The sequence below is a fragment of the Rhinopithecus bieti genome, unplaced genomic scaffold (genome assembly GCF_001698545.2).
Source record: "Rhinopithecus bieti isolate Rb0 unplaced genomic scaffold, ASM169854v2 scaffold_33940, whole genome shotgun sequence".
Lineage (NCBI taxonomy): Eukaryota > Metazoa > Chordata > Mammalia > Primates > Cercopithecidae > Rhinopithecus > Rhinopithecus bieti.
In genome coordinates this window covers 1,095,503-1,116,330 of record NW_016814565.1, presented here as the reverse complement: position 1 = coordinate 1,116,330, position 20,828 = coordinate 1,095,503, and the positions used below count along the sequence as shown (strand labels likewise).

The 20,828-nt window shown below is 38.0% G+C and overlaps 1 protein-coding gene across 1 annotated transcript in view; it reads left to right on the top strand.

The window, feature by feature from the left end:
* SIRT1 (sirtuin 1) overlaps nucleotides 1-17,298 on the top strand; it is a 39,621-nt gene extending 22,323 nt beyond the window's left edge. Inside the window, 5 exon segments of the mRNA XM_017851442.1 lie at nucleotides 5,613-5,760; nucleotides 6,866-6,945; nucleotides 8,087-8,273; nucleotides 11,398-11,955; nucleotides 15,190-17,298. Of these exon segments, the coding sequence (XP_017706931.1) occupies nucleotides 5,613-5,760; nucleotides 6,866-6,945; nucleotides 8,087-8,273; nucleotides 11,398-11,955; nucleotides 15,190-15,518 (1,302 nt within the window). The 3' untranslated portion in view covers nucleotides 15,519-17,298.
* The last annotated feature ends 3,530 nt before the right edge of the window (nucleotides 17,299-20,828 follow it).

The window sequence follows — 20,828 nt, the reverse complement described above, 5'->3', positions numbered from 1 at the left end:
AAAAAAAAAACTTTATTTTATGGATACGTAATAGTTGTACGTGTACATTATATATTCTCGAAGAGTTAGGCTTACTGGGGTTCCAGCCTTTAGTAATCCCATGAAGGTGAGCAAACTGAAATATGCTTGCTAGTTTTAGTCATTTGGTTTGTAATACATAATAGAAATGGTGCTTATCCTACAAGAAAAATAGAAAACTTGAGGATGAGGGATCACAAATTGAAAAGGCAGTAAATATTGCATAGAGGGTTAAGTGCTGGGGTTTTCGGGTTTTCTTTTTTCTTTCCATTTTTTTTTTTGAGATAGGTTCTTGCTCTGACACCCAGGCTAGACTGCAACCTGTGTTCCCTGGCTTCAAGTGATCGCTCACCTCCTGAGTAGCTGTGACCACAAGTGTGCACCACCATGCCCAGCTATTTTTTTTTGTATTTTTGGTAGAGATGGGATCTTGCCTGTTGCCCAGTCCAGTGCTGGATTTTTGTATCAAAACAGGGCTCTGCTACTTATTTGCTCTTGTGACCAAAATGGCAAGTTATGTTTGTTTTGTGTTTTTTCATCTGCATCGGGGTATATGTCTACAGCTGGGTCAGCAAACTTTCTTTAGCAAGGTAGGGCCTGGTAGTAAATGTAGTCTGCTTTGCGGATTGCATAGGGTCTCTGTCATATGTTCTTTGTTTTCTTTACAGCCTTGAACACATTGAAAAACCCAGTCCTCAGCCTTGTCTGTAGCGTGATAAAGAGGAAATTAAAAGTGCTTATGTTATACGTGGTACATACTAAAATTTATTAACTGGTGACTGGCAGTTTGACATTCTCTTGTGTTAGGTTAATACAGAGGTTGGCGTACTATGGCCTCAGTCCACATGTGGCCCACTTCCCGTTTTTGTATAGCCTGTGAGCTAAGCAGTAAGCATTAATTTATTACTTAAATCAACAAATAAAATTTATGTGGTATACAACATGATGTTTTGACATGTGTATGTTGTGGAATGGCTAACTCAAGCTAATATTCATTACTTCGCATACTTTTTTTTGGTGGTGAGAACATTTAAAATCTACTCTTAATAATTTTCAGGTGTACGATATGTTTTCTTTTTTTGTTCTTGTTTTTGTTTTGAGACAAAATCTCTCTCTTGTCCCCAGGCTGGAGTGCAGTGGCGCTATCTTGGCTCACTGCAACCTCCGCCTCCCAGGTACAAGCGATTCTCCTGCCTCAGCCTCCCAAGTAGCTGGGATTACAGGTGCCTGCCTCCATGCCCAGCTGATTTTTGTATTTTTAGTAGAGACAGGGTTTCACCATGTTGACCAGGTTGGTCTTGAACCCCTGACCTCAGGTGATCCGCCTGCCTCGGCCTCCCAAAGTGCTGGGATTACAGGCATGAGCTACTGTGTCCGGCCACAATATGTTCTTAATTATAGTCAACAATAGATCTCCTGAACTTATTATTCCCAATGTCTTCCCATTCCCACCTCCACCCCCTGCTAATAATTAATTTTAAATGGCTGGGGAAAAAAATTGAAAGAACTGTTTCATCACACTTGAAAATTATATAAATTTCTCATGTCAGTGTTCATAAATACAAACTTTTATTAGAACATAGCCATACTCATTTATATATTGAAATGCAGTTCAATTTGTCATATAACCAATTTATTAGTATTGATTAAGATGTTGAGCAGTTTATTCAAGTGTGGTTTTGTGGAATGAAAGAGACAGGAGGGATTATGAGGACTCTTCTTACCAGGATTGATGTATTTCACTTTTTTTGACAGGAACATTTACATTCTATTTTCTTAGCAACTCTACTTACTGCCTCCATCTGAACTATATATAGGAGGAGGTGGATATCAGCAAAGATTAACATCGGTAAATTTTGATGAATTCGTTAATTTAAAATTCTTATTTTTAAAGAGGGAATTTTGGCTGGCCACAGTGGCTCACACCTGTAATCCCAGCACTTTGGGAGGCCAAGGCAGGTGGATCACCTGAGGTCAGGAGTTTGAGACCAGCCTGACCAACATGGCGAAACCCTGTCTCTACTAAAAATAAACAAAATTAGCTGAGTGTGGTGGTGTGCACCTGTAGTCCCAGCTACTTGGGAGGCTGAGGTGGGAGAATTGCCTGAACCCAGGAGGTGGAGGTTACGATGAGCCAAGATCGTGCCACTGCACTCCATCCTGGGTGACAGAGCGAGACTGTGTCTCAAAAAAAAAAAAAAAAAGGTGGGGTGAATTTCGTTATGTTGTGTGGGCTGGAGTGTATTGCCCATCCATGGGCACGATCATAGAGTACTACAGCTCCCTAACTCCCAGACTCGAGTGATTCTCCCTGCTCTGTCTCCCCAGTAGCTGAAACTACAGGCCTGTGCCACCACACCCAGCTTTCTTAGTTTTGAGGGACTGCATTTACACCTGTGCCTTTTACTGGAGTCTTTTATTCATATTGCTAGAAATTTGGAGAAGAAAGAAAGGCATAATCTCTGGAGAAAAGCCATTATTTCTGCAGATAGTTCTAAGCTTTAATTTTGACCACGTTGGTTGCCTGTGGCCAATTCCTGGATTATTTACATGTTTCCAGACACAGCTATGTGAAAGCAGGGTTTATTTTTATAGTGTTTTGAGCCTTTGGTTCCAGTTCTGCTTCCACTCTTAGTCTATGAGGATCCGTATGGCAGCAACAGAATGGCCCAGCCTTCATGATTGGTTCCTTAAAAAGGCTTTAGGATATTCAAACTGGGTGGCCTGTCTTGCTTGGAATAGGACTAAGCATGTCACACTTTAACCATGGAAGAGTTAATCCATATTCTATCTGTAAGTTGTATCTCCAGTCATTTGGTTTTCGACAAGTGGTCCTATCTTAGGAGGAGTGGTTTATATTAGAACAGTCCTTCCAGAGTAATTTTTTTCATTATTTCAGATTCCTTTTAGTTTTTTTTTGTTTTGTTTTGTTTTGTTTTAAAGGCTGTCTCTGTCACCCAGGCTGGAGAGCAGTGACATGATCATAGCTCACTGGAACCTCTTCCTCCCTGGGCTCAGGTGATCCTCCCACCTCAGCCTCCTGAGTTTCTGGGACTACAGGCATGAACCATGAGGCCCGGCTAATTTTTGTGTTTTTTGTAGAGTCAGGGTTTCGCCATGTTGCCCAGGCTGGTCTCGAACTCCTGTTCTCAAGTAACCCGCCTGCCTCAGCCTTCCGAACTGCTGGGATTAGAGGTGTGAGCCACCATACCTGTACTATTTCTCTTAGTTTGAACACTGTATTTAAACCTAATAATTCAGACATGGTCCATTTCATACTTGACAGAAAGTATGAGTCAGAGACTCAAATCATTCAGATTCTCACATACGTAAAATGTAGGCTTGGCCAGGCGTGGTGGCACACGCCTGTAATCCCAGCACTTTGGGAGGCCGAGGCGGGTGGATCACTTGAGGTCAGGAGTTGAAGACCAGCCTGACCAACATGGAGAAACTCCATCTCTACTAAAATACAATATTAGCCGGAGTGGTGGCGCATGCCTGTAATCCCAGCTATTCAGGAGGCTGAGGCAGGAGAATCACTTGAACCCAGGAGGCAGAGGTTGCGGTGAGCCGAGATTGTGCCATTGCACTCCATCTAGCCTGGGCAAAAAGAGCGAAACTCTGTCTCAAAAATAAAAGTAGGCTTATAAAATAAAAAATGTCCTTTATGATTTGTCTTAAAGGTAAATAGTTAAATTAATTTTAAGGGCTAACTGAACTGTTATAAGTAGGACATGGAGGGAAACAAGTGTAAGAGCTAAATCTAGTGTCCCATACTTGTTTGTTTCTCTTACTCTACCCTTTAGGAAGGGTGGGGGTGGACCTGGATAAGGCACACAGTTAATTCAGGGAGGGTGGAGTCTTCGTACTTGCTCTTGTTCCTTGACCATACTTTGGAGTTATTTTATCTTTTTAATTCTGCGTTTGGCATGCTATTATCACTTGTTTACTACTATGGATCCTATTTTATCTGTTGTCTAGCATATTCTCGTAGTGCCAAAAATACTGTAAAAGCTGTTTCCAGAAGGAGCTTTAATAAGACACTACAATGCTTAATCTCTCAAATGTAAATGTATTAGAACAAAGCATTCTGGGGAAGAAAACAGTGGTGGATTTAACACAAGTCACTTTTCCAAAACAATGGCTTTTGATTTTCTGTAAACATTGACTTTATTAAGCTTTTCCCTTGCTACTATGTGCACTGTCCATTTCTTAAATTGGAAAGAGTTATTCATAAAATTTGTGATAAATATTTGTAAGGCAACATTTTGGGATACTAGGTTTTTAGCAGCATGTGGACGTGTATGTGATAGCTGTTAGGAATTCACTTAAGTTTTACTTAGAAGCCTGGGTAGTAGAACCTAGAAGTTTCAGTGGGGATTTTTTTTTAATTTGAAATATTAATTAGGTAAAAAGTCATCTTTAATCGCTATTAAACTTTTTTGTATAACGTCAGAAGTGAAAGCTCCCCACATCTGCTTACAGCCTGTTTGTATCCTTCCTGACTTGGTTGATTAAATGGACATCTCTATATACATGTGCATATAATTTCAATTTTTGCTTAGTAACAAAAACAAAAGTTATACATACTGGTGACTAATTTGCTTTTTTCACGTATGTCATGAACCGTTTTCCAGGGCAGTTCATCTAGATCTCCTTCATTCTTTTTAATGGCTACATATTCCACTATTATGGACGTACCATGTTTATACAACCGGTTCCCTACTGATGGGCATACGGTTGTGTCTAGTTTTTTGCTAGCATTATGATAGATTAGAGCCTGTAATGAATGGTAAGGAAGTAAGTAGATGATAGCACTACTACTTTAAAGGAAAAAGTAGAGAAGAAACTTCCTTTGCCATAGTCACTTACTAAATGAAATTTAATAAAAACACTGTCAAAAGTTGGGAGGACCAAAATTGATACTTTTCTCTGATCTTTTGCCATGTGTATATCTGAATTCTTTGTTTTAAAGAAGAAACAGCATTGAAGCATTATTTGGGGGGAAAAACACACACACAAAATCCAGCAACTCAGCATTCATGAGCAACTCTATACTATACCAGTATGTGCCTGTGCAGTGGAAGGAAAACAATTTTGGTAAGGATTAATACTTTAGCTTTAAACTTCCAACAGGTTGATATTCTAATGAATGATAAATCAGAAAAATTTTAAAATATTCTTGTATTGACAGTGCTTTTAAAAAATCACCCTACCTTGATACCTGTAATGTTAGTTTAAAGTTTCCCATTTTTCTTTAAAGAAAAAAATCTGAATTTGCAGCCAACAAAAATTAGATATCCTAAGGTTGTGTTACTTCTGACTTTTATTAAAATATCAACATTTATTAGAGATGTTTATGGGCTGACTTTGTCTTTTTCTTCAAGGGGCCAAGTTCACTAATTGCTGAGTTTTATACATGACAGCAACAGTCCTTTTGTAGGTGTGTGTTGCATCCATCTAGATACTTTAAAATGCTCATCTATTTCATTTTAAAATTATATGTGGGGATTATTGGTAGTTTTTTGTTAAACATATGACATCTGTAGTTTATTTCACTAATGTAAATTTTTTCTACCTTTTGCTTGATATAGGAAATATATCCTGGACAATTCCAACCATCTCTCTGTCACAAATTCATAGCCTTGTCAGATAAGGAAGGAAAACTACTTCGCAACTATACGCAGAACATAGACACGCTGGAACAGGTTGCGGGAATCCAGAGGATAATTCAGTGTCATGGTTAGTAAACTTCAGAATGGTTTTCTGTAGTTTATTTTAGTTTTATAGGAGGATTTTTCCTCTAAAGCAGACTGCCATTGAGAAGTGGAGATAAGCATTATTTAATCATGTTATCTCATTAATTATAGATAACCTCAGAAAAGTAGAAAACAAAAATAATAAAAACAGAAGTATTGGCCTTCACAATTATATAAAACCTCAGATATTAATTTGCTTTTGATTTCAAAAGATGCTGCAGTTGCATGCATTCAATTATTTTAAGTAATCTTTTCTGGCTGGGTGTGGTATCTCACGCCTGTAATCCTAGCACTTTGGGAAGCTGAAGCAGGCGGATCACATGAGGCCAGGAGTTCGAGAACAGCCTGGCCAACATGGTGAAACCCTGGCTCTACTAAAAATACGAAAATTAGCCGGGCATGGTGGCATACCTGTTATCCCAGCTACTTAGGAGACTGAGGCATGAGAATCACTTGAACCTGGGAGTTGGAGGTTGCAGTGAGCCAAGATTGCACCATTGCGGTCTAGCCTGGGAGACAGAGACTCTGTACCAAAAAAAAAAAAAAACTGATTACAAGAGTAATATTAACTATTAATGAAGAAATGTGACATCTTTAGTTTATGAAACTAAAAGAACTGGATAAACTAAAAGAACTGGATAGTTGAGATGTACAGGATTCAGAGATTCAGAAATGTTTAATGTAAAACAAGTATGAACAGGCCATTAGGTATCTAAAGTGTTTCTAAGAACTGCTGAACTAAGGTAATAGAATTGGAACTGTTCAACTCTGCAGGATTTTAGCTCTGGAGGACTGAGTTGTTACAGTTTTGTTGAAAAGAGTAGCTTTAGAAGGCATCATTATTGTCTCAGCGATTGAGAATTGTATTCATTCTATGTATAAATACATATATACATTTTTCATCCCCTAGATTCTCCTGTAGTGTATCACAAAATCTGCAGTGTGTTCTGAGGTTTAAAATCAAAGTTAAAAACAAAAATCTTTAAACCCTCTTAACATTTCTGATGTCAAACTTTATAACGTTCGTGGTGTGTTCAAGAAACAGAAATACTTCGTTAATAAAGCACATACATGTTGGTTGTTTTTAGGTTCCTTTGCAACAGCATCTTGCCTGATTTGTAAATACAAAGTTGACTGTGAAGCTGTACGAGGAGATATTTTTAATCAGGTAATTTGTTGCCCATATTTTAGGAATTGTGCATGTCTCTGAAGTATTTCTTCTTTTGCCTCAAAATCCTTTTTTTCCCCTTAAAAGTATACGTGGTACAGAAAGATTCAGGAAGAAAATAGTAATTGGGAATTTTGGTAAAATACACAAGAACCTTTCAATACCTTATATAGAAAACAGCCCTATAAAGTCTCTTAAAATTATGAAATTGGCTTCTTAGTATCTAAGCTGAACATAAAACGTCAGATCCATAAGCAAGTTGTTGTTGTAGTTTTCTCCTTCCTTTCCCTTTTGTGCCTGTCAGATTTGGACCTTAAATTAGTTGTGGTAATCTTTTAAAATTATTTCATACATGTTCATTGCCAAAAAATATAGGAAAATGTAGCAGAAAATAAAAATTATCCAGAAATATGTCCTATGTGCTTAGCAGTATATAGTTAATTATATCATTATGAAAGAGAAAGAATAGTATATTAAAATGGAATCATTGGTCGGGTGCAGTGGTTCATGCTTGTAATCCCAGCACTTTGGGAGGCTGAGGTGGGTGGATCATTTGAGGTCAGAAGTTTGAGACCAACCTGGCCAACATGGCAAAACCCCGTCTCTCCTAAAAATACAAAAATTAGCCTGGCATGGTAGTATATGCCTTTAATCTCAGCTACTTAGGAGGCTGAGGCAGGAGAATCATTTGAACTCAGGAGGTGGAGGTTGTAGTGACCTGAGATCATGCCACTGCACTCCAGCCTGGGCAACGGAATGAGGATCTATCTCAAATAAATAAAATGGAGTCATTTTATTTTACAAATGTGTATTTTTCTTTTAAAGGATCAATTCCCATTTTGTGTATATACACACATTGTGTTTTTCCTCTTATATGATGGACTCTTCAATGTCAAGTGTTGTTCTATATGGATATTATAACAAGAACATAGTATTTCACTGTTTCATAGTATGTTAATAAATTACTACCCATCATTGACGTTTAGATTGTTATCCAGTTGCTGTTTATCCATAGCTTTTCTGTTTTTTTTTTTTTTTAATAATTCTGAAATGTACTCTTAGAGGTATGGAAATGTTGACTATTTCTAACTTGGGCTTACTGTTTGCTTCTCTGCCTCAACCAAAATCTGAAAATACGTAGGTAGTTCCTCGATGTCCTAGGTGCCCAGCTGATGAACCGCTTGCTATCATGAAACCAGAGATTGTGTTTTTTGGTGAAAATTTACCAGAACAGTTTCATAGAGCCATGAAGTATGACAAAGATGAAGTTGACCTCCTCATTGTTATTGGGTCTTCCCTCAAAGTAAGACCGGTAGCACTAATTCCAAGTAAGTTGGTGGTGACTTTTGGAGATCATTTCTATATAATGTCATGGGTTGTGGATCTGTATAATAGACCCTAACCTTAGTAATCTTACTCTGCTTCTGCTTGAAAGAGTGGTGAAGAGCTAATTTTTGAAATCGTTTGTTTATTTATTTATTGAGATGGGGTTTCCCTCTTGTTGCCCAGGCTGGAGTGCGGTGGCGTGATCTCAGCTCACTGCAACCTCTGCCTCCTGAGTTCAAGCGATCCTCCTGCCTCAGCCTCCTGAGTAGCTGGGATTACAGTTGTCCACCAACATGCCTGGCTAACTTTTTATTTTTTTAGTAGAGACCGGGTTTCGCCATGTTGGCCAGGCTGGTCTCGAACTCCTGAGCTCAGGTTATCCACCCGTCTTGGCGTCCCAAAGTGCTGGGATTACAGGCATGAGCCACAATGCCCGGCCAGAAATTGTTTATTTTTAGTAGAGATGAGGTCCTGTTGTGTTGCCCAGGCTGGATTCGAACTCCTGGGCTCAAGGATCCTCCTGCCTCAGCCCCTTCAGTAGCTAGGATTACAGGCACAAGCCTCCACATCTGGCTAAACTATTTTTTATGTGGCATTGTTGTTCATTGAGACTGGTGAATCTGACATTTTGATGGGGTGTGGAGGGTTGTCAAAACACAAGTAATGTTAGTGACTCACGCCTGTAATCTCAGCACTTTGGGAGGCCGAGGTGGGTGGATCCCTTGAGGGCAGCAGTTTGAGACCAGCCTGGCCAACATGGTGAAACCCTGTCTCTGCTAAAAATACAAAAATCAGCTGGGTGTGGTGGTGTGCGCATGTAGTCCCAGCTACTTGGCAGGCTGTGAGAACCGCTTGAACCCAGGAGGCAGAGGTTGCAATGAGCCGAGGTTGTGCCACTGCACTCCAGCCTGGGTGACAGAGTGGGACTCTGTCTCAAAAAATCAAAAACAAAAAAACCCACAAGTAATGCTAAACTCTGCTTCTAATTTATGTGAAAATTAAGACAAAGGTAAAGAGTTCAATATAGACTTTTGGTGGAATGTGTTTTAATGTTAGCATCAATTAATTTATGAAATGGTCCTTAATCCTCATATTTTTTATTCTTAATAAGATTACAGTTGTTGATCTTTCAAATTTAATTGATTTCACATTTAATAAATTCAAATATATAGTTTGGTAGAAGGTAGAAGTATAACATACCATGTAAGATGGAATTTGGGGGCTCAAAATGATTGGTTCATTCTTGTTGTAATAATAGCCAAGTCATAATGGTGATATGTTGGTCTAGTTTACCCAAAAGGGTGTGTGTATAAAATGTTCACATAAAATTTAAATCCCTATTACTCTCAGGAACATTTCTTTGTTATATGTATTCTCATACTGTTTCCTTCTCTAGTTTAGAGTCAGAGGAGGAGGAGGAGAGAGAGAGAGATTTCAGTTGCATCAGATGTGTCCTTTCACAAGTGAGAGAAAGAGGAGAGGAAACAATATTAAATCCCTAGCCAGAGAATTTAATTAGACCCCACATCAGCAGCCAAGGCAGCCAGAGTAAACAGTTGAAGGAAACATGGATTCAAGCTCTTCAATTTTGTGTCTATCCCATATCTCGTGGCTTTAGCAGTTAACTCAGTCTTACCTAATTAGCTGTGAAATTCTGTTAAAGTAGAATATAAGACAATTTGCAATTAAATGAAACATGAAAATTTAATATACAAGTCCCTTTGTTCTTGAGTTGCTCTTTTAAAGCAAATTCAGAGACACTCTGCTTAAAAGCTTTTTTTTTTTATTTTAAGAGACGGGTGTCTTGCTGTAGCTCAGGCTAGAGTGCAGTGGTGCAGTTACAACTCACTGCAGCCTTGAACTCCTGGGGACAAGCAATCCGTCCACTTCAGCTTCCCAAGTAGTTAGGACCACACGCGCACACCGTGCTTGGCTAATGAAAAAAATTTTTTTTTGTAGAAACGGGATTCACTTTGTTGTCCAGGCTGGTCATAAACTCCTGGCCTCAAGTGATCCTTCCTCCTCTGCCCCTCAAAGCATTAGGATTACAGGCATGAGCTACCACGCCCAGTCCTTAAAAACTTTTATTTCGAAAGCTGTGGGATAGTATGGTGTGTTGCAAAGATAATTTAAAAAAACAGGTTTATAATAGTGTAGAATTTATTTGTATGACTTTTTTCCTCCCCTCCCCCCCACTCCCTTCCTCCCTTCCTTCCGTCTTTCCATCCTTCCATCCTTCTTCTGTTTGTCCTTCCTTTCTTCTGTATGTCCGTCCTTCTGTCCATTCGTCCTTCCTTCCCATCAGTCCATCCTTCTATCTGTTCTTCCTTCCTCCCATCCTTCCGTCCTCCCTCCCATCCTTCCGTCCTCCCTCCCATCCTTCCATCCTCCCTCCCATCCTTCCATCCTCCCTCCCATCCTTCCATCCTCCCTCCCGTCCTCCTTCCCTCCCTCGTTGCCCAGGCTGGAGTGCAATGGCATGATCTTGGCTCATTGCAGTCTCTTCCTCACTACAGTCTCTGCCTCCTGGATTCAAGCAGTTCTCCTCCCAAGAAGCTGGGATTAGAGGCGTGCGCCCCCACACACCTGGCTAAGTAGAGACGGGGTTTCACCACTTTGATCAGGTTGGTCTTGAACTCCTGATCTCAGGTGATCCACCCGCCTCGGCCATCCAAAGTGCTGGGATTACAGGTGTGAGCCACCGTACCCGGCTCACCTTCTTTATATCAGGAGCTACTTAAGTAGAACATTTGTGTGCCAAGAACTCTTCTGTGCACTTGACTTATTAACTCATTTAATCTTCACCACAGTCTTGTGGAAAAGTACTGTTACCCCATTCTACAGACAAGGAAATTTGAGGTTCAGAGTGGGAAAGTCTGGGAAGATTGCTCAGGGGTTACCAGGTGACAGGAGCAGAACCTGAACGTTTTATAAAAGATTTAACTGCCCATCTGCTTGCTTGATGAAATGTAATGGCTTGGTTAAGTATTTAATTTAGTGCATGGGTCTTTTTTGGAAATTTGGAGCTCAAGCCCTTGTTGGATTTTTGCGTAATGTATCTGTTGTGGTTTTATTAGCTTACTTCCTCCTCCCTTTTTCTAACTCTTATTTTTCACCCTATTTTAGGTTCCATACCCCATGAAGTGCCTCAGATATTAATTAATAGAGAACCTTTGCCTCATCTGCATTTTGATGTAGAACTTCTTGGAGACTGTGATGTCATAATTAATGAATTGTGTCATAGGTTAGGTGGTGAATATGCCAAACTTTGCTGTAACCCTGTAAAGCTTTCAGAAATTACTGAAAAACCCCCACGAACACAAAAAGAATTGGCTTATTTGTCAGACTTGCCACCCACACCTCTTCATATTTCAGAAGACTCAAGTTCACCAGAAAGAACTTCACCACCAGATTCTTCAGTGATTGTCACACTTTTAGACCAAGCAGCTAAGAGTAATGATGATTTAGATGTGTCTGAATCAAAAGGTCTTATGGAAGAAAAACCACAGGAAGTACAGAATTCTAGGAATGTTGAAAGTATTGCTGAACAGATGGGAAATCCGGATTTGAAGAATGTTGGTTCCAGTACTGGGGAGAAAAATGAAAGAACTTCAGTGGCTGGAACAGTGAGAAAATGCTGGCCTAGTAGAGTGGCAAAGGAGCAGATTAGTAAGCGGCTTGATGGTAAGAAAGGCAATCGAACCATTTTGAAAGTATAGTTGTCTTAACAATATTTCCAAAAAATTAGCTATTTTGGCAGGTTAATCGATAAAGTAGCTTTATGTAGTTGATTCTGTTTAGAGAAACTGTACAGTTCATAATGAGAAAAGTAAATCTTCTGGTATCCTTCATAATACGGAGAAGGAAGTGTTTAATAGTGCTCTGTATGTTTTCTCTAGGGGATGGAAAAATAAGAATGGGTTATTAACTGGCAGAAACGATGACAGATTTGGGTGCTTATTGTGGGTTAGCTGCTTTACATATGTTACCTGATTTTAATCTTCTGAGGTAGGATCTATTACTTTCTTCTGCAGGTGGGAAAACTCAGGAACATAGAGGTTAAATACCTCATGCACGGTAACTGCAAGAAGTGGAAGAATCAGATTAAAAATCCAGTCTATTTGTGCTTAGAGCCTGCCCCCTTAACTACTATGCAGTGTTGTCTGAGATTTAGAACACATCTGTGTTTTCTCTGAGGACTTAGAAAGAATCCGTGATTCTTCTCCACTGAATATAGGAATAGTTTCTACCCTGTTAGAACATGCATAGTCTTTATCAATCAGTGTTAATCGATATAGGTGAAATCACTTTCTACTCTTTGGAAGCTGATGTTTTAAGTCCAAGTAGTCTGTGTGGTCGAAATTCCTAACTTAATGTTAGAAAAAATACTGTTAAAAAAAAAAAAAACCACTGTAACTTAGCTGTAATTTAGAACTTTAGGTCTCATTCCATTTACCATACTTGGTGAAAACTGACAAATTTTAGACAACTGTATTTGAGTATTCCAGTCATTTGCTGTAAATACATTGTAGTTCAGTTGAATAAACCTTTGGCCTTTTTCATATTAGGCACTGTGGTAAGTTCTGGAGACACAGTGATTAATGTTGTATGTAATTATAAATGTGGGTGATACTCATTAATACTTTGGTATAGGTGCTACTGAAGAATAAAGTATTATTGTTTTGAACAAAACATCACCCAAAAGGTAGGTTTTTTTTTTTGTTTTTTTGTTTTTTTGTTTTTTGGTGATGGAGTCTTACTTTTGCCCAGGCTGGAGTGCAGTGGCACAATGTCAGTTCACTGCAACCTCCACCTCCTGGGTTCAAGTGATTCTTCTGCTTCAGCCTCCTGAGTAGCTGAGATTACAGGCGTGCGCCACCATGCCCAGCTGATTTTTGTATTTTTAGTAGAGATGGGGTTTTGCCATGTTGGTAAGTCTGGTCTCAAACTCCTGACCTTGTGATCCGCCCACCTCGGCCTCCAAAAGTGCTGGAATTACAGGCATGAGCCACCATGCCTAGCCCCAAAAGGTAGATTGTACTTGGAGATTAGATTATACAAGGCTTTCTAAGGAGGAAAATATTTAACAATAAGTAGGGATTTAAAAAGAGCAGACGCGTTCCCAGGGGAAACTAGAAAAAGCACAGAGAGATGCTTATGTTTGCAAATCGTGGCAGAAGTCAGAAAGTAGAAAAATTGCTACTGACTTAGGTAATACACAGTCGTCTCTATCATATACAAAGTCTACCTGTGCACTAAGACTTGCACTGGGAACTCTTCTTGAATGTCATTTTGGCAGATGTGTCAAACGCATCAGTCTCTTTTCCCAAGAAACAGAGTTGACCTGAACAGTCATTTTTATTTTTTTACATTTTTATTTATTTATTTTTTTGAGACGGAGTTTTGCTCTTGCTGTCCAGGCTGAAGTACAATGGTGTGATCTCGGCTCACGGCAACCTCCACCTCCTGGCAACCTCCGCCTCCCAGGTTCCAGCGATTCTCCTGCCTCAGCCTCCCGAGTAGCTGTAGCTGAAACCACAGGCGCGTGACCTCATGCTCAGCTAATTTTTTTTTTTTTTTTTTTTAAAGTTTTTGTAGAGACAGGGTCTTGCCACATGGCCCAGACTGATCTCAGACTCCTGGGCTCAGCAGTCTGCCTGCCTTGGCCTCCCAAAGTGTAGGGATTACAGGTGTGAGCCACTGTGCCCTGCCTGTGGTGTCTTAGGAACCTGATGAGTACTATGTATCTGTTGTAATAGAGGGAAATAAGTGGTTTTCACAGTGATTTGTAGTGGACTGTGAAATAAATTTCAGGGATTATTCAGGTCAGAATTGTCACACAGGTTGTAGTCAGGGTGAGAACTGGGTCATGATGCAGTGTATAAGTTTGAGAGCCACTTTGGAGAGAACTTTAGGTTTGCCACCTACCAGAGTGGTAACCAGGCTTCTGTGAATTAGTCTGGGATATGGTACAATAAATATTACATTTATTATGTGTGAAAAGAGATGTTAAGTTAGGGACATATTGTGAATTCAAACTTTTCCATCAGTTTTTAGGGATCCTACTCTTTCACTTAAACCCCAAATGGCCAAGCTAGGATTGATTTGGTGTGCTCTAGAAAGAACTTTATTGGTATTCATGGATTCAGATTACATCTTAGAGGACTTCAAAAGCATCTTAGACTGTATGTGTATATACACACACATTCTGAATCAGTAGGTGGCTCATGGGGCCTGAGATCTTCTCAAGTGAATCTAAATTTAGATTCACAGGTGATACTGTAGATTCAGTGTCTACAGACTACACTATGAGTTTGTGGTGATTACATTATTGACAATATTTTAGGTTTATAATCAGAAAAAAGTTAAAATAGTTAATGAAGAGGCTTTAAAAGCCTGTGTGCTTTAGAGAAGTTGTTTAATGAACACAAATTGGGTATCTAATGTAGGCTGGGCTGGATACTTCATTTTCATCAAATCTTTTTAAAATAATTGGTGAAATAACCTTTATTGAATATGGTTCTCTACATTTTACAACCCTCATAGGGTTGTAAAAATTTATTTCATTCTCTAGATGAGGGAATTGAGGCACAGAGGTACACTTACAAATTTACAAAGATATAATAAATGGCAGAACTAAGATTTGAACCCAGGACTAAGTGTATTGCTTGTATTTAATTAATTTTTAAGAGACAGGCCATCACTGTGTTGCCTAGGCTGGCCCTTGAACTCCTGGGCTCAAGCAGTCCACCCGCCTCAGCCTCCTGAGTAGCTGGAACTGCAGGCACATCATGGCCTCCCAGTTGTTTTTAAACACTAATGGTACACTTATAAAAGGCAGAGCTGGTACCCACACTTCATTTCAGACTGAGTTAGTCTTAGAAAACTGAAAGTAACATTTTCATCATTATATTTCAGGTAATCAGTATCTGTTTTTGCCACCAAATCGTTACATTTTCCATGGCGCTGAGGTATATTCAGACTCGGAAGATGACGTCTTATCCTCTAGTTCTTGTGGCAGTAACAGTGATAGTGGGACATGCCAGAGTCCAAGTTTAGAAGAACCCATGGAAGATGAAAGTGAAATTGAAGAATTCTACAATGGCTTAGAAGATGAGCCTGATGTTCCAGAGAGAGCTGGAGGAGCTGGATTTGGGACTGATGGAGATGATCAAGAGGCAATTAATGAAGCTATATCTATGAAACAGGAAGTAACAGACATGAACTATCCATCAAACAAATCATAGTGTAATAATTGTGCAGGTACAGGAATTGTTCCACCAGCATTAGGAACTTTAGCATGTCAAAATGAATGTTTACTTGTGAACTCTATAGAGCAAGGAAACCAGAAAGGTAATATTTATAGATTGGTAAAATAGATTGTTTTCATGGATAATTTTAACTTCATTATTTCTGTACTTGTACAAATTCAACACTAACTTTTTTTTTAAAAAAGGTACTAAGTATCTTTAATCAGCTGTTGGTCAAGACTAACTTTCTTTTAAAGATTCATTTGTATGATAAATTCATATGTATATATAATTTTGTTTTGTCTAGTGAGTTTCAACATTTTAAAGTTTTCAAAAGCCATCGGAATGTTAAATTAATGTAAAGGGAACAGCTTATCTAGACCAAAGAATGGTATTTTCACTTTTCTTTGTAACATTGAATGGTTTGAAGTACTCAAAATCTGTTAACTCTAAACTTTTGATTCTTTAACACAATTACTTATTTTTAAACACTGGCATTTTCCAAAACTTGTGGCAGCTAACTTTTTAAAATCTCAAATGACATGCAATGTGAGTAGAAGGAAGTCGACAATATGTGGGAGGGCACTCGGTTGTCTTTACTTTTAAAAGTAATACTTGGTGCTAAGAATTTCAGGATTATTGTATTTATGTTCAAATGAAGATGGCTTTTGTACTTCCTGTGGACATGTAGTAATGTCTATATTGGCTCATAAAACTAACCTGAAAAACAAATAAATGCTTTGGAAATGTTTCAGTTGCTTTAGAAACAATAGTGCCTGCCTGGATCCCCTTAGTTTTGAAATATTTGCCATTGTTGTTTAAATACCTATCACTGTGGTAGAGCTTGCATTGATCTTTTCCACAAGTATTAAACTGCCAAAATGTGAATATGCAAAGCCTTTCCGAATCTATAATAATGGTACTTCTACTGGGGAGAGTGTAATATTTTGGACTGCTGTTTTCCATTAATGAGGAGAGCAACAGGCCCCTGATTACAGTTCCAAAGTAATAAGATGTTAATTATAACTCAGCCAGAAAGTACATGTCTCCTTCCATTGGGAGGATTTGGTGTTAAATACCAAACTGCTAGCCTAGTATTATGGAGATGAACATGATGTAACTTGTAATAGCAGAATAGTTAATGAATGAAACTAGTTCTTATAATTTATCTTTATTTAAAAGCTTAGCCTGCCTTAAAACTAGAGATCAACTTTCTCAGCTGCAAAAGCTTCTAGTCCTTCAAGAAGTTCATACTTTATGAAATTACACCGTAAGCATTTATTTTCAGACCATTTTGAACATTACTCCTAAATTAATAAAGTATTCCTCTGTTGCTTTAGTATTTATTACAATAAAAAGGGTTTGAAATATAGCTGTTCTTTATGCATAAAATACCCAGCTAGGACCATTACTGCCAGAGAAAAAAAATCGTATTTGAATGGCCATTTCCCTACTTAAAAGATGTCTGAATCTGAATTTATTTGGCTACACTAAAGAATGCAGTATATTTAGTTTTCCATTTGCATGATGTGTTTGTGCTATAGATAATATTTTAAATTGAAAAGTTTGTTTTAAATTATTTTTACAGTGAAGACTGTTTTCAGCTCTTTTTATATTGTACATAGTCTTTTATGTAATCTACTGGCATATGTTTTGTAGACTGTTTAATGACTGGATATCTTCCTTCAACTTTTGAAATACAAAACCAGTGTTTTTTTACTTGTACACTGTTTTAAAGTCTATTAAAACTGTCATTTGACTTTTTTCTGTTAACTTACATTGTTTAAGGTATATAATTTTTAAATCTTGCAGAATTTGTACAGCTTTGAATGCTATAGTATTAGATGCTTTCTTTCTCATACTACATTTCTTCATTCAGTTTATTACATTAGTCTCACCAGACCAGTACTTGAAAACACTGATGGTGCTGATCGTAGCAGGCGATGCATCACCACCAAGCATTTCAGAACTATTTCAACCATTTTAGGCTAGAGGCCTTGAGCAAGTAAAACGTGCGGAAAAGGCAGGGCAGGGCCTAAGAAGGATGTGACAATTGTCCTATGATAAAGGACCAGAAGTTTGGGATTCGAGAGAGAACAGGAAGTGGTGGGTAGTGAAAATCTATGTGATGCAAAGGCTGGGTTAACTGAAAATCTGTTGTTGGATGCCAGGTCTTTTTAAGTCCAAAGACTGCAGACCACATTTGGTATCAACTTTCTGAGGCTGACCTGAGAACCTACTTATTTTGAGGGAGAAAGTACTCCTGAAGAGGCCAGCAGTGTCCCCCTTAATATGTGTAACTTGGTCAGGTGCTGTGGCTCACACCTGAAATCCCAGCACTCTGGGAGGCCTAGGCGGGCGGATCACCTGAGGTCAGGAGTTTGAGACCAGCCTGGCCAACATGGTGAAATCCCGTCACCATGTCCGGCTAAATTTTTTGTATTTTTAGTAGAGACGGGGTTTCACGGTGTTAGCCAGGCTGGTCTCGAACTCCTAGACTCAAGCCATGTGCCCACCTCAGTCTTCCAAGTGTTGGGATTACAGGTGTGAGCCACCACGCCCAGCCTGCATTCTGGTTTTTATTTCCTTTTAATTGAAAGGAATGTCTTGGTTCTGCTGTCTTATTCATCATCCTGAACAGTGGCTACTAGCTTGAATGACTAAGACAAGACAGGAGAGCTACAAACACACTATATATTTGTACCTTACAAATAGATGTGTGGAGGCCAAATACTTCAGTATTTAGCTAACTCAATAAAGTCCCTACAATTTAGCAAATGATCTGTAGCTTTGCTGCTCTTATCTACAAAGCTTGGGACTTTTATTGTTTTTTAAAAGTAAATGGCAATTTCAGAAATCTTCAATGGTATTTTAACTTTCTACCATGAATCTCCTTGGTGTTAATACATTGTATCATAGTCTAGAGTAACAGGGAGGAAGTGTCCCCAAATTAAGCTTTGTACAGTGTGCTCCTAGATGAGATGCTATTCTCTTGTTACAGTATTTGTTCATGGAACTATTAATCCAAAGTGCCTGCTATTTTACAGATCGGCTTCATAATATACAAAGGTTACTACTATTGAGAAACAGCATCTGACATGTTTTTGATTCAAATAATTACTACCTCAAGGAGTGGACGAACAGGGAATATGGTATAATATCAGGTACGTGGAGACATTCTCATGGGGGAAGAATGCCACTACTTTGAGGAAAAGTACCTTAGGTGAGAACACTGTTTTAGTGCTTCTATCTATAGAAGAGTTCTGTGGTTAGCCAATAGTTTTTTAAGCTGACCTACTGAAAAGTACAAGTCCACAACCCCTTATCCAACCCCTTGGGCTTATTTGCATTTTGGAATTACGAATTTTAAAGAATTTTTTAAAGTACCCAATAGGGGTCATAGTCTTATTTAGTGAATACCATAAATAGCTTCAAGAATTCAGATCAGGTTTTTCTGCAAAGTGAGAGATGACAATATTCTCAGTTTTTTTGGATTTTAGAATTACAGGTTAAGAGACTGCGGACCTCTATAAATTTGTATGGGAATAGAAACAAGCAATCTGAAATTTAAGAGACCTTCCCCGAGTCATCCATCTTTTTGAAAAATTTTGACTCTTATATGAGAACCACTGAAAGTTTAAATATTAAAACAATAAATCTTTATTAAACAGTTTTCACGGCATTTTAAAATAAATTTTAAAAATAAATATTTGCATTCTAGCAGAAAGTCACATGTATTGCATCAACTCACTTTTACAATTTAATGGCATGAGATAACTAAGCATCAGCACCATAAAACCGTTAAGATTTGTTTCTTAAATTCAAGGAAATAGCTCTAAAGCCCTGCAGCATCAATACTTTTGAAAGCTATAACCCAGTGATTGGTGCTCATAGTAGCCAATGTTTCTTTCTATTACTGGCATCTGTGGAGACAGAGTTCTTCCAGTACTAAATATTAATAAGTTCTCTGATCAACAATTCCCCATCTATCAGCATGTCATGTCAGGATTCACAAAAGAGAAAAGAACTGCAGGTTATGTAGTATATTCCCTATTTGTGATTTAGGTTTGCACAAAGACACTTACTCTAGCAAAAAAGAAAAGATCGTGTTTCCACCATGCTACCTTTTTTTCTTTTTATAGAGTTTCAGAGTAAGATTTAAATCATAATTTTTAACCTCTAAAAGTCTGCTCAAGTTCAATTACAACCATAGAAACTGTACTGGTATCAGAACGTAACTATTTTATTACAAAACTTAACATTATTTACAAAATGAAAAAATAATCAAATGACTATTGCAGGCCAAAGTTAAAGGTTTTTCACTCAATGATTGAAGAAAAATTAAGCAATATTTCCATGCACTCACACCAGATCATTTCTGAAATATGCAAACTCTTAAAACTCATGTTAGTAGAACTTTAATGTATTCACAATACTTGTTATGTTTATTGGAAGATTGTCAAAAAAATCCATGGTTCTGTACAATAATATTAACAGTTTGTTCATTTTCCTTTAATGTTTTGACTTCCATGAACACTCGTAGATTGAACATTCTGCAAGTAAGAATTATAATAGTACCTCTTGTCACCTTGCTGAATTCATCACCACAAGAAAAACACAAATAGTTTAATGCTTTTGCACTAAACTGAATAGTTATATTAAACTGAAGCCTTCATTGTGATCAATAGCTTGGATCAGTTTAGAACGCAGAGTTTCTTTATCTGTATATTTTGGAAGATCCAGAAGATTAAAACAAGTATGGGAAACTGGGAGATATTCCTCACCACCTCCTGTTGACTGGATGACTAGTTTCAGACTCTTCATACCAAGAATAGGAATGCGATCACTACCTGTCAAAAATACTGCCAAGAAAGAAATCATTCAGTCAACTACTTCAAAACAAAAAGTAGCAAGTCATATTTTGTACAGTCACTACAGCAGAGCTTCACATTAACATCTGCTCTAATGTGTTTACTCCCTAATTTGTGGAAGACAAGTTTTTTGAGACACATTCTAATTGCTCATTCACACAATATTTTTTCTTTAAAAGTATAATCTTAATATTGGCACAAAGGAAGTGCTTAATAAATGTTTGATAAGTGAGTAACTATTGCCATTGCCAAAACATTTTGAGAGCCCTTTTTTGGAAAAAGCCATTTAGAACTAGTTGACAAACCAAATACAAAATGCAGTTTTGATTATGATTTCTTTTTCTATTTGCTTCATTTCTGTTTTTTTTTTTTTTAAATCAGAAATTTATAATGGGCAGCCAAAATTCAAATCATTTTTTTTTTTTTTTTTTTTTTT